Genomic DNA, 18284 nt, shown 5'->3' on the forward strand with positions numbered 1-18284 from the left:
TGCTACACAGTGCCCTCCCTCGCTGCTGTCAGGGCTACAAGTCCAGAGGCTTTAGCTCAGTAACAGCCCATGCAGAAAAAGATGTTGGGGTTCATCTTTGTGCAGGACAAATGGACAAGTGAAATGCAGAGAAAACGAAAGACAGCCTTGTCGTTCTGTGCTGGTAGGAGCACGAGGTATAAGGAAACCCAGTGACACCTATTAAACTCCCACTGCACTTTGTGCTGCAGCCTGGCAGCGGATACGTAGGCAGTCACTGGAGCATGTCATCAGATTACCAGAAAATCGCCACACCATGTTATTAGATACGCTGCAAACTGTACTGTATTCTGTTTCAAATGCAGGGTCCATCTTCTGAGAGGGCAGTGGTTTGTTCGGCGCAGACTCAGAACAACCTGCAATACCATGCCACTCGTGTGGGTGGACTTTTACAGTGAAGCTGGTCTGACATCCACCAAGCTGAGCGGAAAGGCAGAAGGAAATTCTCCATGTCAGGATGTAGCGGGAGAGAGAAAAACTATGGCCAACAGAGCTAAGTAACCTTGGTAGAGCAACCTGGTAATGCAGCTGTACAGCTTCCAGTACCTAACCAACTACATTGATTTTACAGACATACCCGGCTTCCAGTGGGCTTGGGGCTCAGGTTGCATAAGCGCTTGACAAGGTAGTCGGTCATTCTGCAATCGTGGCTCAATCAAGGCAAAATAGGGCACGTCGGCCTCAGAGCTAAAGAACAAACCAGGCATCCCGGGCTACTAGTTTTGCTGCCTGTTATTCTACAAGGAAAAACAATTTGGAAAAGCTGTAAGTGTTCTAGGTACTGTATTGTGCACTCTCCAGTCAGCTGGGGGATAGGAGTGGGAGTGGAGAGAGAAAGCGGGGCGAGGGGTGTGACATGGGGGACAATGCTGCTGTCATCACTTTAAGGAAATTGATCTGTCAGGACTTTATCTGCAGTAGAATCCATTGGATTATTAGAGAACAAGGTGTTGTCTTGCACCATTGGATTATTTTATTGGAGTTACAGGTGTCCTAATATGAATCCATGTTGTCAGCGAAACAAGGACTGCAAAGTGGCTACCACAGCTAGGACCAGGAAGGGTCAGGAGGGTGCACAGGACTTTTGTAGAGGAAAGCAAACCTGTGGGTGTCCTCCTGCCCATGGGGATATTGCGGGCATCAGACACCAGCTCAGAAGTCTGAGAAGCTCAGTTGTGCACCCTGCTTCTGTGTGAGATGCGATGGCAAGGACAGGTAAACCTCATAAGAAGGTAGGTTTTTTTTCAAGCCAGTCTTGAGAAAGAGATAAGCTTATGCACTTATGTACTAATGTAACAGATGGACATCGGATGAGAAAAGAGCATGTTGGTCATAATTTTGGCAAAGAAAGTGGCCATAATTACCACCTCATCAGTACAGGCAGAGACTGCCCATGTGGGTGGACATACATGTCTGGGTTTGGCTTGTTTCCAGTTCCCATAAGACAGAATTGCAGCTGGCCTTCACCGAGTTCTGCTGGGGACCCACAGGAATAGATGCTGGGGGCTGCTATGAAGGCCACGGAGAAAATATTTGAATAGAGGATATTGGAGCAGCTTTTTTGGGTAGGATCAAATGAGACCAATGGCATGGAGAGAGCTGAGGGATTCCAAGGGATGACAGAAACCATCTCGGGAGGCTACACCAGACTGCCAAGCCTATAGCTTATAGCTTATAGCTTATAGCTGGGATTCCTCTCTCCTAAGAGTGACAGAGATAGGGCCTGGAATCAAATAGATAAACAAGTGTAATCTGGCACTCCCAGAACTGAAAAAAAACCTGATCTTGTGTCACTGTTGTAATTTTCACCGACCCTTTGGACACTGAGCCCGACCCAATTGGAAAGGTAGCTATGCTTTCTCAGGAGTAAAGCAACCTATGCCCTGTTGAAAAGCAAGCAACCAGAATGAAACTCAGTTTCTCCCACAAGGTGCTCCTTTCAGTTGTCCAGGCTATGGAAAAGTTCCTCTCATTCTTGAATGTATGGCAGACCAAATTAGTTAGACTTGAGTCTGTGAGACGATGTAGTCTGCCGAAAGGGGAGCAGAGTGTGCATACAGGATCACCCGCCGGAGTTGATTATGCCAGAAGCAGTGGCTGTTCTGAAGTTAGGGCATGATTAACTGATAGGAATTTATTTTGGAATTACCTGCAGCTGAGGATGGATTCAGTAGATATGATACTCCGCCTGACCTTGGAGAAAAGCAGAGTCCTATCAGAGATACCAGAAATGAGTCAGTTCCTACAACGCGAAAATTAGAATGCATATTGCAACAACAGAGAGGGAACAAGGAAAACAATAATCATAGCGACATACCAAATTCCTGTTCTGAAGCAGATGGACATGAAAGACAACTCATTTAGCAATTAGACATTCTTTAAATCACAAAAGGGAAAATTACAGAATTGCAAGGAAGAGAAAAGCACCACATTCAATAGCAAGTGTCAATCCATGAGATGAGATTTTTGCATGCATGTGATGGTCATGCCAGGCAGAACAACAAAATTAAATGTTTTTGCACCAGGTGCAAAGACAGGATGAGAAACTGAATGCCAGATCAAGAGATGACATGAGTGAATGCACTAGGCTACGAAGACTAGCAAAATAAGAAAGCAGAATGGCCAAAAACAAAAGCCATTTTTAGATTACATTGTAATACTGCCAGTAAGATGTTGTAACTTTTAACCATAAGACCCACAAAAAGCATTCCAACTAAAATTTTAAGTAGACTATAGAAGCCAGTGATTCAACTAAAGCAGGTGAATTCATGATCTTAGTAAAATAAAAGAGGAAAGATAGTTTATACAGTCAGCAAGATGCACAAGTTAAACCAAAATTTTCTCCAGACCTGAGTCCACCACAGCATCCCAATATTAATGCTATTATGATACTACCATGATGGTTCTGCATTTGTGGACTACCTGCCATGAATTTTACCCAGGAAGTAAATAGGATGTCTCGAACATCACATGCTTGGCAGAGTGTCTGATATGTTAAAAGAAAAACTTAGAGAGATCAATAAAGTTAATAGAAAGATAGACTTCACTGCCAAAGCATTTGAGTTCACGGCCTTGATAAAGAGCTACCGAGAAATAAAACATGTATTTGCATACACTCAAGCCCCACAAACAGATGATTAAAAAGAGCTCAGGCCCCAAACCTTTCAATTGGATCTGTGTTCTTCCTGTGGCAGAGAAAGATATATTCCTAGCATTCAAAGCTAAAACATTGCCATGGGGACAAGAAGAAGTCTTAATAAGTTATTCATACTATCCTGCTCATTTTTTCTCCTCCTCCCTTTAACCTGCTCTCCCTTCTCTGAAAGGGAGAGAGGTTAAAGAGAGCATTTGTCTTTCATTTATTGGCCAGCCCAGCCCAAACCACAACAAAGTCATACAACTACCAGGCTACCAGCTGAGAACGCTGCTTGGGAGCTAACCCACAAGTGGACAAATATCACTTTCCTCAAGGAGAGGGACCGAGAGGCCTGGCAGAGATATTTACTATATGTGATATAAGCGTGTGAACATCAAGTCCATGTGGTAAATCGGGCCTACAACCACATCGTGGCTGGAAAGAGCCAGGGAAGTAAAAGGAAAATGAAAAACAAGAACATGGCAACCAACTGAATTATCATTCAATGGACACAGAGGAAAAACAGAGATGATTGCGAGCTGTTGAGTTAGAGCAGTTCAAGAAATTACCATCCCATCAGCAGGATTTTCATGTCCACTTAGTAAAGTGGGACAATGGTCTGTGTGTGCATCTCTGTTCTGTGCAAGACAGGCAGGCAATACACAGCACCTCCCAAGCGGTCTGACAAAGCCACCCTGAGAATCTGTGCCGAGTATTGACCTAACCCCACCAGGGCAAAAGTGATGCAAACTGCATATATGTAGCTTGACAAAAAAAGACGCCAAGACATTGATCAGTGTTTGAGCTCTGAGGTGAATTCCAGGCCAGTCAGTCTGGTTTATAATCTATGGTGTAGGTGTGTCTGTCTTACATGATGTGACCATCAGAGGACCCTGCCGAATATGTCCAAATATGTCAGACAGCACTTCTAGAAAAAAAGATGTCTGGACAAAAATAAAAAATTAAAAGTGTTCAATGAATGTGACTGAAGCAGGAAAGCTAGAAGAACTACACTACCTACAACTGACTTCTTATCCAGCACAGTCCGGAATTCAGAAATATGGTAACTGAACAAAAATATGAGATCATCAGCCAGTTCTGATATCAAGGGTATTAACAAGACCAGTTTCAAGAAAAGAATTAAGGAAAAACAAAGGACAAACAAAACCAACCAAGGATTTAAAAATACTTCCATCTCAAAATAAGTCCATCTTTCTTTCAAAGAGCCAGATCACAGGGGAGAAGCTTTCATTTGTGGATACTGAACGGTGAAGACAGCATAAGCATTTCAAATGGTGTTGAATATAGCGCCGGCCAACTTGAGGATACATCAGGGCCATCTGGGAACAAAAGCTTGGCTCCAGAAAATGAGCAGCATCTCCAGTGCACTTTTGCACAGGCCGAAGCTGTCTTCTCATTACAAATAACATGTCTATTTGCAGTGAGTTTATGCCCCACGCCTGGGAATTTAATCATATTACCTCATCCTGCTGCCACAGTTGATCAAATAGCAAGGCTGAATTGGAAGATCAAATTGTTATTTCTAAGTTTATAGAATGTATTTGAATAAAGAAAAAAAAAATGTTAGGCCAAAACAGAGAAATCTCTCACAAGGAGTATCAGTAGCACCTTGGTATAATAGAGTAATGGAGTTGTGATCCAAACATGCATGTTACTTGGTTCCTGTGGTGCAGCAACATGAAACTCTGCAGTAATAAAAGGGGGACTGAAGAAGGATGAGAGGCTTGCAACGACCAACGCCTGCAGTGGAGGAGAGGCAGGAGGAGAGCTCCCATCAGCAGGGAGAACTGTCAGTCTCGGGGAAAATCATGTGCCTTGAAGGCAAGGCACAAAGGCAGCCATGGAAGAATGTGAAACACACGCTGTTGGCAGGACAGGTAACTCAGCCCATGTAAAGGGTCACCAACTGCACCCGAGATCAGCTAAAGTTTGTCATCACTGAAAGATGACACCAAAGGGAGAGAAAGGAAGACTGATGGGAGCACTGACAAAAGCACCCTCTTCATGTGGTGGTAAAACAATACAAGAAAGGAGCCTGATCTGGTGACCGCTCTCTAATAGCCGACATCCACGTGCTCCTGCCACCAGCTACCGTCCTTCAGCAGAACCTGGCAGCCCAAGACGGCGCTAGGCAACCTCTGCAGCAGGACCGTTGCTTTCCCCAGGCCCTGCAGGGTTGCACAGCCCTCTCCAGAGCCTGAGCCTAAGTGCAAGAAGATTTTCAGGGCTCCAGGGCTTTTTCCAGTCCTTGATCTCTTGTCATAGATGACTGCTGAAGACCTCCTGACATCTGTCTGTGGTTCTGGTCAGTAAAACTGTCATTCCAAATAAGAGCTTGCAGATTATATTGAATTAATTTAACCTGTGGGCTCATGTAAATTGGTAATATACTTAATCTCTTTTAAAAATTCATAATCCTTTTCCTAAGTGGTCAACACCAAGTACTTCTAAGGAAAATAAAAGAAACCTTCCTAAGCCTCGCTAGATAAAAATTTCCGTAAGTCATAAAATATAAGGCTTAGTATTTTTCTAAATGTATTATAACATATTTCAGCTGTTAAATAGCAGATTTCAAACATTATTTCTTTCTTATGTTTTTGATCTCTTTTTCAGTCTTGTCTTGTGTTCACCCTTCATGACATACTACAGCAGTACTAGTCGTAATGCTGTAGCACAAGAGTCTAAAGAAATAAGTGGGGCAAGGCTTGTAGGGAGAGGAAATAGCTTTCATTAGACAAACTGATCCTTACTATATAGTGAATGAAAAATGCATTTCTTTGCCTCACTTTTGAATTCGCCAGTTGTTTTCACTCTGGTCCCTGGGCGGTTAAATAACAAGAAGCACCCCCTCTACAAGCTTCTGTATTTTAGGTCATTTTAATAGTGCCCTTGCTTATACGTCTCTTTTCTAGAGTGAACAATCCCAGCTTTTATGGATTTCCTATGCCCAGAGCTCTTTCTCTTTCTGGGAAGGACTGGTCTTTTTGCACAGTATCCTAAGTGAAAAATCAGCGATGGTCTGTGAATTGGTAATACCATAGTTTATTGTATGGCTCTTCACTGCAGTCTTTTGCATTCCAACAGTTCCAACAATTCCAATTGTCTGACACCTTGAGTTTGTGGAGTTGCCCATTTGGATCCCTCAGTCACTTCCATGAGTTAATTGAGAGCAGTTCTGTAAGAGAGATAAGTACTTCTAAACATGAATTATTTTGTCAGGGTGAAATATAAGTTCTTCTAATTGACTAATTCAGATATATTTTTGTAATCTGTGTATTCTTTTCTCCCTTTCCGTTTTCTTCGCTTCCAGAGCAACTAAGTACATTAAACATTGGACCAAAACCAGAACCATTCCACACTCTGCTGTTTACCTTCTGCATTGATAAGCATTTACAAGAAATAAGAAAACAAAAATAAACCAAAGGGCAGGAGAAGAACTAGATTACTTTCATTGTTTTTCGAGCACAATGAATTGCACCACATTTCAGTGCCAAACAGAGGTGCTACTTACATCATTCCTTCTTTATATAATGATTCCCTTTCTTCGTACATGCATTTTTCCAAATCAAAATCATTCAGTGTTGACATCTAAATTTTCACTTTTTATCTAAGAGGAGGACAACAGTTTGTTCTGGGGAAGGGAAGTGGAGAGGAGAGGAGAGGAGAGGAGAGGAGAGGAGAGGAGAGGACGAAAAAGAAAGAGTACTTCAGTCCTTACAATTTATGAAGCTGCTACACTTTAGTAATAATTAAAGCTATAGAAGTAACAATCAGAAATCTAATATGCCACATCATCCTGTAATTATCGCTCAAAGTTTCTTCTACTATTTCAGCCTTTCCCTGCAAGTAGCTAAATATGTATGATTCTCTGTAACTTAATTTTTTGTGCATATTATTATGAAATTATTTGTGTCTTTCATTAATCTTTAAGGTAATATTTCATTATTGTTTTATCTCTATCAATATAACATAAAAGAAGAAGTATTCTGTTTTCTCTAATAAGAATGAAATTAAAAATCAATTACTAAGCCATCTTCTTTTGAAAAGTAATTTTAAAAGCAATGATACCATCATTTAGAGTTATGTAAGAAATCATTTCATGTTTTAGAGCACACAATGGTCAAGGGTCATTTGTTTAGTATATTCAATGCAGTTTTCCAATGCAGCTCATATTTTGTTTGTCCTGACTTTACTGTCTCCATCTTCATTGTGGTGCAATATGAAAACATATGAAGACCTGGTGTTTCTTACAGCCCTTTGTACTTCTGAGCAGTGATGTTCCCGTCTCCTCTGGTTTAACATCTTATTTGAACCTGTGATGGGTTAGTTGCCCTCCAAGCACCAGCCTCAGTTCAAATTCCTGAGCGCACTGGTGCTGACTACCAGGCACCCCTCTGTGGGCTCTTTTTCCATGGGGGATGCTCTGCCATAGCCTTCTTCCTCCCCCACCCACACAGCCTGAGCCACCAAGCGGGGCTCTGACTACACTACCAGAGCACCGTATGGCCAAATGTCTCACGTGCTCTGCAAATATCCGCAAACTCGTGCTTTAGAAGTGATAATATAGCACAAGAAATTAAGATCACAGGTATTTCATAAATGGGCAGACTAAGGACATGAAGGCTAAGTCACTTTCCAAGGGCCATGCATATGCAGAGCCGGAAATAACAATAAAATAAATTATGTTTAATAAAGTCTATGAAATAGAATCGCATCAAGTAGATTTTACTTGCTCCACTACTCAGTAGTCTTTAACAAATCCTTAATTTGCATAAATTACAGTGACATTCCTGAAACTATTGAAGCTTTCCCAGTTTCCAGAAAGAAAAAACTGGCCTGTTCATTTTCTGATTTACCTTTTCTCTCCTTGACAAAGGAAACAAACCCCAAAAGTTTCATGCATGAGATCTCTGAGGATATGGTATTAAGCTTGGCTGGTACTGAAATTTGGAGTAAGGTAACCACCTGCTTTACAAGATTTCAGGCAAAAATTACTGATTTTAACAAACATACCTCGGTGGGTGTTTTTAACTTCAGTCTGCCGTTGAGATAGGAAAATGCAGGCAGCCCAAGCGTCTTTTCTACACTTCGCTCATGCAATTGGTTAAGTCTCAGAGATGCCAACAATATTTGAAATGGTTGAGCACCATTTCATCTGAAATGATGTAGCAGTCCCCTCTTGTCGCTCACCTTCGTCGTGTGCAGCGTGTGAAATACCTAATGGGCAAGGAGTGACTCAAAGAGCCCTTAGCAGCCGCTGAGATGTGCAATCAGTTTGGCTCTGGAAATACTGAGCCAGTGTCAGATCAGACGTGCAAAGAGCCTGCGAGCACAGTTACATGACTATAAACTTGGTATGAGAGGAGACCAAGCAAAACAAAACAGATGACAAGGGCACGATTTCCTTGCAGTTAACGATGCCTCTGTAACATCACAGGCTATCTCTAAGCTATATTTTCCACTGCATTGCCGGCTTGCAAAACTTTTAATGGAACAAGTTTTTCTGGCAGAAGAACATTGATTTTTATCTTTAATGAGCAGCCTCTCTATCATTTAGCTTCAGGAAACAGCTTCCTGGTTGTAAACTGCTTGAGAGTGCTGAGAGCCTGTCAACTTCAAAAGCAGCCAGGAGAAACTTTCTCGCTAACTTTGAGAAGGAACTGAAAAATGCTGAAAGGTGCAGATGATGCTGTTTTGGAGCAGGAGGACTCTGCTTCCCGACGTGGAGAAATGACAAGTTGGGATATCAATGACATCAAACTTCCCCAGGTATGTGTCTGTGTCTTAGAAATGTACCCAGTTCTGACCAGTCATCTCCACTTCGCCGCTGATCTTAAATGCTTTCTCGGTTATCTATGCCTCATTCCCTTTATTCTCTTTGCCACCTCGAGGTATGGGACAGTGTTTTACCGAAAAGCTAGAAAATATTGAGCAAATATTGATGTTTCTGTGCACTTTTCCTTATAATGTATTATTGAAAGAGCTGCCGATACATGAAAATAAGCAGTGCTGCAGGTGTGTTGCCTTTCTAGTCCACTGATGGATGAGGTGCAGAGAAAGGAGGGGAAAAAAATTATCTCCTTCTGTGGGTGCTCAATTCAAGATGTCCAGGACTTGCTTATCGGCCTGGGTTGTGCTTTATGAGAAGTGAGCGCAGCACCCATGACTGCCTTGCGGCTCTGGGTGCTCAGCCTCACTGCAGGTCAGGCTCCAGGCAAGAGGGCTGGCTTTCCACATGGAGGCAACGCTCCTTTCACGAGCTTTCTTCATGTTTGCAGAGATTTGCTGAGAGGCAGAATAGCGAACTTTTCCTCCTTCAGTCTTTTTCTAGTCCGCTTATCCAAAAATTTCAACCACTGAAAGACCACAGCACCCTGCATCCCAACGTGATCTCCCTGTCCCTCACCTCAGCATATTTGTGCCAGATCCCTCCCACTGTGGTCCTTCAGCATCCAGCACTGCCTTTCACCTCCCAACCCTGCCTTACCGGATCCCAGTCTCCCCTGCTGTTCGCCCAAAGCCTCCAAGGCCCAGGCTGCCTCCTTCCCTGCCCAACACCTCAAGGTCACCTTCATCTGCATTTCAGCCTGGAGGCTTCCTCCACACCCTTCCCTGCACTGTCCCATGCCTCCTGGGGGGGCACAGGAGTTTTTCTTTTCTCAGTTGGTGTTCTTGCTGCTGTAATGACTCTCAGTGTCTGGGATCAGCAATTTCAAGGAAATTCCTACTAAGTTTTTGTACCCCTACAAGACCTTCTCCCTCAAAACCATCAGTGGATATGCTAGGTATTTCACAGCTTACTGCATTTTGCTGTGTTGACTGTACCCACTGACATGATGTGTGCTTGGTCCTTTGTTGTTGGTTTTTTTCCCACTGAGTTTTATTTTTATTGTTCCTTACAGTGTTGTCGTTGCATTTTTTTTTGCTTAGTCCATAGCAGTAAAAATAAAACCTGACCAGTATGTCAGGTTTCTTTGTTTTCAACTTCAGAAAAATCACCATGGAATTCTTCCACAACGGTTAGGCCAAAACGAACAAAAGGCCAGAACTGAAGACCTACAAATGTGAGCATAGTCTCAGTCTGAGTCAGTATTTGCCCTTTTTCCAGCGAGTCGAGCCAAATCAGGCCAAATGATTCAGTGCAATGCTGCTGTGAACGGCCTGAAAGGCAAAGCAGGATCTTTGCCATGAAAGCTAAGAGAAGTTAGTCAGGCGGTGACTGCTGCCTGCAAGGAAAGTATCTGCCATTTTATATCAGGCCCCTCAGCTTTGTCTCCCGGGGAGGTCCTGCATTGAGCTGGACCCGTGAGTGAGTGAGAACAACCTCCTGGCCAGGCTTTCCTGATGCTTTGGGTCTCGAGGGGAGACACAGGGAGCTATGGTTTTTCTGCCTTCTCTTTGCTGCTCCCTCCTGACAACCAGCATCACCTGCCAGGGTGCAGGGGTCACCCAGGCTAGAGGACACCCAGCAGAGGACCAGGTCTGCTGGCCTCTTGCACAAGCTCTTCTCTTCTCCAACCTAAAATGTGGCTTGCTTTGGTCTCTCCACAGGATGTAAGACAAATAGACTGGTTTCAAGAATGGCCAGATTCCTACGTAAAACATATCTATAGTTCAGAGGATAAAAATGCTCAGAGGCACCACAGCAGCTGGGCAATGAGAAACACCAACAACCACAATTCTCGCATCTTAAAAAAGTCCTGCCTTGGGGTGCTGGTCTGCAGCAACGACTGCTTGACCTTGGATGGGAGGAAGATCTACCTAAGACCAGCCATATGTGATAAAGCTAGGCAAAAACAACAGCGTGAGTATGAAGATGTCTGTTCATTATATGGCAGTTCATAAGTGAACACAACATAAAAGAGTCCTCCAAGTGGAGGACGCCTTTTGGATTATAAAACCTTCCTGCTGCCATTCCTTATATTCAAATGCAACTCTTGATTTTGGAACAGTGCGTTTTACGTTTCTTACCATTGCGTTGTTTGCTTGTTTGTTTTCTTTTTGTTTTCTTTTTTTAATCTCTATTCCTGATGGTCAGAGATTGATTCCCAGCCTTCTCAGGCCCATGAGTGAGACTACTGAGAAAGCTGTGCACTGCAGGCAGCTTCCTGCTGTGCCGTTCCTGCTGACCTGAGTGTGGGCTTCACTATTGCGTGGGACAAAGAGTAACTCAGGAAAGCCTTGCAGGAAAGAAGTTACTTAGAAACTATGATGACGGGAAAATAGGCCTCATAGTCATGTCATCAGAGCAAGACAATGCAAATAGAGAACATGAGCTGCACGCATACTTTTAACGAGACCATTACAAACAATTGTTGATTGCTCAGTGGAGCTAGCACATACTAATTTCTGGATCTGATGAACATTTTGGCTAAAGAAAGGTATTAGTTAAGCACTCACAGAGGTCAGAGTGATGTCCTCTAGAAAAATCAGACCAAAACACATGACATTCCAGATACTGCCAAGTTGAAAACAACTAAAACTGACCATGATAATAAATAATAAAATTATAATAAAGCTATAATATAAATAATTTTTGCCAGTTTTATTTAATAATGGAACAGAATAAAGGCAATGATTAGTTTGCTTATACTGATTTTTGCTTACATTTGAAAGTTTTTTGTGTAGTTTTTCTCAGTGCAGTTTCTGAGCCCCAAACCAGAAGTGGCAATCCACCACCAATGAACCATTGTATCACATGGGATTCATCTGATCAGTGTTGAACAGAAAATATTTCCCACCATCTTTGCTCCAGGGAAATGCTGTCCAAACTGCAATGGACCCCTGCAGCTCCTTTCCTGCCGAGGCCATGGCGGTTACCCAGTTACCAACTTCTGGAGGCATGAAGGCAAATTCATTTTTTTTCAGGTTGGTATAAAATTACCTTACATTATGCAAGTTCATTTTAAAGACTGTTTTCTAAGATTGATTAAAGACATATTCTGTTCCAACGAAAAAAGGTCATTGAATATGACAAGGCCAAATGACTGTAAGGAGAAAAATTTTCACAATGAGTAGGCAAGGTTGTAAGCAACCTGACCTAACTCTGAAGTTAGTCCTGCCTGAGCAGGAGGTTGAGCTAGGCCTCCAGAGGTCCCTTCCAACCTAAATTAGCCTATGCTAGTGTGATTTTACAGCATATTATCTTTTTCATTTGGGATCTGATGAAAACCTGTTGATTTTGAAACACTTTGCCTCAGGTACACAGTAACCAATGAATCCCCCAAAAGTCTGAAATGTTATCTCAACCTCTTCTCCAAGGCACCGCGCATAAGCGCAAGACTATCTTAGAGCAGGAAATGGTTGTACCCAAGGGACTGTCTGTGGAAAGTGCCACCTGTGCATTATGTGTAACTTATATCTGGAAAACAGTATATGCAAGTGTTTAAATAATGGGCGCTATTCCTGTAAGCTGTAGTCCTAGTTGAGTACAATAACCACTGAACTGTCTCCTGCTTTGCAGTCTTTCACTTAAGTGCAGGTTAAGTAAAATTAATTATCCATGGAAGCTAATGGAAATGAATCTTCTGATAAACATGTCTAACATGAGAAGAGTGGAAATGACTGCCGGGACACTGCAGCTAGGCTGCAGAAGACCTTGTGGCTTCAGCTGGGGCTCTGGTGTGGGGAGTCTCTTCTGCACATAAATGTGGTGCACTGGTTTTTATGATTTCAGAGAATTTCTACCCCATCACACTTCATCTGATATATGTTTGTTCTGTGAGATCACATTAAATAAGTCTTATTAAATACAAAGCACTAAATCAAGCCATATGTGTTGTTTTGGCCTGTGCTACAAATTCTGCTCCCTTAAGGTTAATAACAAGGTTGTTTCTAACTTTAACATATCTTTTCTAAAGTCCAAAGGAGCTCATGACCATCCACGTCCAGAAACAAAACTAGAAGCAGAAGCACGAAGGTCAATCCAAAAAGCACAGACAGCTTTTTCTCCATCTTCTCCAAGATTAAAAAGAATCCGGGAGGTTGAGGTAACTCTTACTATCGATCAATGAAATTGTAGGGTCAGTGACCCATGGTTCAAGACACGGTGGAGGCTATCTGGGCTTTGGGTATGGGTGGGAGCAGGCTTTACATCTCCTCATTCTGCCTCCCCATGCTCAGGCCAAGAAGGAGCAGGGCTGTCCTGAGCATCTTGCTCTGCTCAGGACTGTCATCCACTGCCGTCCGGTGCCTCTTTGGGCCTGGCAGCAGCAGGGAATTACCTCTATGCTGGTAAACAAAGCAGGGACAGAGGGGCAGGCTCATTCACATCACTATTCACATGGCCCCTGCCACGGATTTGGCCAGTACTAACTTGCGCTCACAGGCAAAATGGCCTGGCACAAGCCAGGAGGACAGCATGCGCCAGGGACCATTCCCTGGCAGGATTTTGGACAAGGTTGCACCAGGTTTTGGTTCCTTCACTGTACGCAGCTGGCTTTGAACCTACCTGTGCCCCTATGTGCTGTCATGCTACAAGCTGCAGGCAATAAGAATCTCAAGTTGATGCTTTGAAAAGTAGCCCCTGGCTGCAATACAGCTCTTGCATCGTTTCACTTCAGGTCCAGAATTCTCCAAGCCCAGGATGTAGGGTGGTCACTGCCATGCCATGCCTTTTCATCCCTGTTACCAATGACAGTCCTTGGCCTCATTTTATTTAGCAGCATAGGCATAGCTTTAGAGCCCCAGCTCTTTCCTTTTTCAAATGCAAGAGTTGCCTTTAAAAAAAAAATCCTACAAGTTGTTTGTTAGTGCGGCTCCAGAAATTAAATTATTCCCAGAAATCTGGGAATAAAGTAATTAGATATTTAGTCTAATCAGTATTGGCATTGAAGGAGAATGCTAGAAGGTTTTAATTGGATTTAACGTATAGTATCGATTGCACTGCCCCATGAGAAAATTGTAACAAATGAACACTTGAAAAGTGGAAAATACTTTTGGCAATAACTGAACTCAGGAGGAAGATTCATGTGTATGTCTACACATACACACACACAAACAGTGTATACTATTTTACTATAGAATACAATATGTAACTACTTAGATGATATGCCTATTATATACTGTGTGTGGTATCTTGACAAAACAAACTTGTCATTAACAAGGCAAATCCACAAACCCTTACTCCTTCTTCCTCCAGTTCCCCAACCTTCACTTAAGAGAACCCAGTTACTTCAGTAGCAGGCCTGGATCATTTTACTCACAGACTTAATTAATGCCCATCAGGGAGAGAGATGGTCTCCTGCAGGGCAACTGCCCCTGCGCAGGATTTGGCCACCTGCAGACCCTCAAGAGCTGTGAGGGCACCCTCAAGTGCAGCAGGCACTGCCCCACCCTTGGAGAGACACCAGGCGGTCATGTTTTCTCCACATTGACCTGTGTCCTGAGGTCCTCCACAGACACAGAAAAGGTGCTGCAGAAAAGTGAAGGCACCCTCCAGTTATGCTTATCCTCCCTGGGTTTTGCCAGGGTAGGTAAGGGGAAGGTGCATCACCTCCGCGTAGTGTGCCCCACTTGTTCTCTGGGTCTCCAGGATGGCTTTGAAGGCAAAGAGTGCTTTAAAGGACTTACAGAAGCCATGATGTTAAAACATCATCTCTGCTGGGTGTGGAAACACTTGTGAAAGCATCTGCAGAGATCCCATGGACCGCTGCGTGCCTGATGGAGGGAACTGGGTAGAGCAGCGAGGCTGTCTCCAGTGACCTTCCTTGCAAAGGCTGTGTTACACACAACTGTACACCACCGGTCTTCACATGCAGTTTGTTTTTTAATGTGCTAGAGGTGGTGCATCCTCCCCAGCCTGGTGTTTGGGATAGTAATTAATGCCCCTTTAGCTACAGACATAAGCGATAATTAGGCTGTGTGGGGACAGACTTCTTAAATGGATGCTATGGGGGAAGCAGGGGGATCTAGGAGCCCAAGAAGATTAAAAGAGTGAACAGAGGAAGTTAAACCCATTTGAATGGAATATGAGTTTGGGAGCTGCAGCTTTTTCTACTGGAAATACTCAGGAGGACACTAAAAACCAGACCTCATGAGTGACTCTCACGGAGACACACTGACTTGGGACAGGACAGTGAGAGAGTACAGGATGGACTGGTGGTGGCCTCTTGACACAAGCCTCTGGGAACACGAGCATAAGAAGAAGCAGCTGAGCCACTGTGAAAATCTCTGACAAATACAGAAACAATGATTTTCATATCATTGGTTTCATTCTGTCCCCATGAATACTAAATTGTCCTCACCTAGAAAATGTTACTGAGACACGTGGCTTTTTTTCTTTTATATCTGAGCCTACTGGTCTTACTGAGGTCAAGTTCCCTCTAGACATGACATGCCTTCGTCTTTCCCTTCCTACATCTTCCTGGTGCTTTCACTTCAAATTGTGTGGGAGTAAGAACACACAAAAGATGTCATAAATATCTAATTCTGGAGCCTGCTCTTCAGCCAGTCTATGTGCAGTTGGAGTGATACCACCTACCCTGGTACCCCTCTACCAGGCTTTCCAGTTCATGGCTCTCCAGCAAGTTTTTCTTGGGAATAAGCCATCGTATTCGTGTTTTGCCAAGACTGGCTGTGATACAACTAACTCAGGAGTGTGATTTGACATGCAGAACCTGTGTTGCTGAATCGGCAAAAAGTCTTCTGAGAAGATTCAATTTTAATGTGCTCACAAGAGACCAGGGAAGAGAACTTCAGAAAAATGTATGTGCCCAAAACAGGGCAAGTGATACACAGGATATTTTTTCTAAGGCATCAGTGAGTTTTTAGCTGAAGGTAGGCTGGGTCCTACATGAGGTTGTTGGAATTTCTTCTCATGGTGAGTGGAGAACAGCTGAAAGGAGCTTTGCTACTCTGGCAGTCAGCAAAATCACTAAAATTAAATGGACACAAAAGCAGAATTACAAAGAAGAGAGACCTGTAAGTACTCATTCAGAAACGATACCACAGAATGAGTGTTCTGAAAGGAGGGCAGTCTCCTTTTTGTTTGCAAAGTTTGCATAAGTTCGCAAAATTATAATCCAATAATTAGGGCAATTAAAGAAGTTGTGAAGTATCCAGAACAAAAGACCCAGAAGAATAGTTCTCGTGTGCTGCTCCCTCCTTGAATGAAATGTCTGTTTGTGGGGTAAAAAAATCTAAAGATGGGAAAATTTATCAGTTAGAAATAGATGTAGAGTCTTGAAAAGTTGAACTGTAATATTATTGTAGTGAAAAGATCACTTCAAAACAATCAGTTCAAAAACATCATACTTAGCTTTTCCAAGGTCTATAGGAAAAAAATAAATTCTGTGCTGTCAGACATATTAGCATAACTTCATTTTTCAGGTGCTTATTCAGCGTATGCTGGCAGGGCTGTGAGTGGAAGGTATAAAAATTCTTTCAGTGTAAAACAGGCTTTGGGCAAAAACTGGTGAAACAAACTCAGGCCTGTGATCTGGGAGCCCTGTTTGGTTTGCCCCTGAAGCCCACTGGCACTACCCTACAAGGAAGCTCTGCTATGGCGTCTGCTTCGTTACCTGCATTAATTGAATATGTTCGTGAGGGTCTTGTACAGGACGGGTTTTATTTCATGCTGCTGGGCTACAGCTTGTTCTACTAAACCATGCCTTGCTTTCCCAAGTCTCTGCCAGGTGCAACGCCGACGCGGGAGGCTCCTTTGCTCCTTTCCAAGCCGGATGCTTACCCACAACCTGTTAATTTTGGGGGACATGTAAGCAAAAGCTCCCGGGAGCCGATGCTTGGCAGCTGCTCTGGGCGGACGCCGTTCCCAAGGGCAGCTGGGGAGGACGAGGGCTCCGGAGAGCTGCCAACCTGGAGCAGGATCCCATCCCTGGGGAGGACCCCCATCGCCAGGAGGCCTTGCTGGAGCCCTGCCATCCCGCCCTGCTCAGCCCCTTCCCCCCGGCACTGTGCCCACCCCAGCAGCCAGCACGTCCTGCCTGTGATGAAGGGTGGCCAAGGCCCCTTCAGGCCTAACGCTGGCCCTTCAGGGGATGGATCCCCTCCAGCATCCAGCGGCAGCTGCCTCCATCCGCCGCCCTACCCTGCACCTCAGGGGGGACCCTGCCCCATGGCGAGCGGGGCACACCACCACCGACAGCTCTTGGCGCCTCCAAGGGGAAAGCAAGGAGATGGGGGCGAGGGAGGGAGACATATGGGTCTCAGCTACTGCCGGGACGACATGTTTTTTAACCTGTACCCATTACGGTGACCGGGTTTAAATGTCCTCTCTCTCTCCTCCTCTGGCAATGGGCCTAATTCTCCATCCCTGTTGCAATGCAGATGTGAAAGTGCTACCACACCAAGTACCTGTTCAGCTCCTTTTGCAGGCCTCAGGAGGGGCTTTCATACCTGAAGACTTGTCTTTGTGGGGTTTTTTTACCTGTCACATTTCCCCCCTACTATTTCATTGATCTAATAAAAGGTATCAGCTCCTCTTACAGGCTACCTCACTGCCATTCTGGTTTGGTAGCATTTCAGTCCCCCTCGATAGTCAGTTTGTTCAAGCCTGTGGGACTGTGGAAGGTGCAAATGGATGACCTCAAGGACCACAGCTGTCATGTGCGACCCTCTGCACTCTTCCAGCTTCTTTGGGCAGTGATCTAAGTCCCTCTCTTGGATCAGCCCTGTGAACTTATTGTATAGGATCATCACAGAACGGTTTAGGTTAGAGGTTGGAGGGGAACTTCAAAAATCACCTAGTCCAACCTGTCTGCCGTGGGCAGGCACATTCTTCACTAGATCGGGTTGCTCAAAGCCCCATCCAACCTGGCCTTGAACACTTCCAGGGATGGTGCATCCACAACTTCCCTGGGCAACCTGTTCCAGTGTCTCACCACTCTCATAAAAAAATTTCCTCCTTAAGTCCCATTTAAACCTACTCTTTTTCAGTTTAAAAACACTGCCCCTCATTCTATGACTACAGGCCTCGGAAAAAGTCTTTCTCCGACTTTCTAATAAGCCCCCTTCATACATTGAAAGGCTGCAATAGGGTGTCCCCAAAACCTGCTCTTCTCGAGGCTGAACGACTCCAGCTCTCTCAGCCTGTCCTCATGGAGGAGGTGCTCCATCCCTCTGATCATTT

At 44.0% G+C, this 18284-nt stretch overlaps 1 protein-coding gene across 1 annotated transcript; it reads left to right on the forward strand.

Annotated features, from left to right (window-relative positions):
* The first annotated feature begins 8863 nt into the window (after window positions 1-8863).
* On the forward strand, window positions 8864-17411 carry GCM1 (glial cells missing transcription factor 1). The gene is made up of 5 exons (XM_054196488.1): window positions 8864-8965; window positions 10748-11000; window positions 11952-12064; window positions 13057-13185; window positions 16821-17411. The coding sequence occupies exons 1-5, from the start codon at window positions 8864-8866 to the stop codon at window positions 17409-17411; spliced, it is 1188 nt and encodes a 395-aa protein (XP_054052463.1).
* Window positions 17412-18284: the final 873 nt, after the last annotated feature.

Source organism: Rissa tridactyla, chromosome 3 (genome assembly GCF_028500815.1).
Source record: "Rissa tridactyla isolate bRisTri1 chromosome 3, bRisTri1.patW.cur.20221130, whole genome shotgun sequence".
Classification (NCBI taxonomy): domain Eukaryota; kingdom Metazoa; phylum Chordata; class Aves; order Charadriiformes; family Laridae; genus Rissa; species Rissa tridactyla.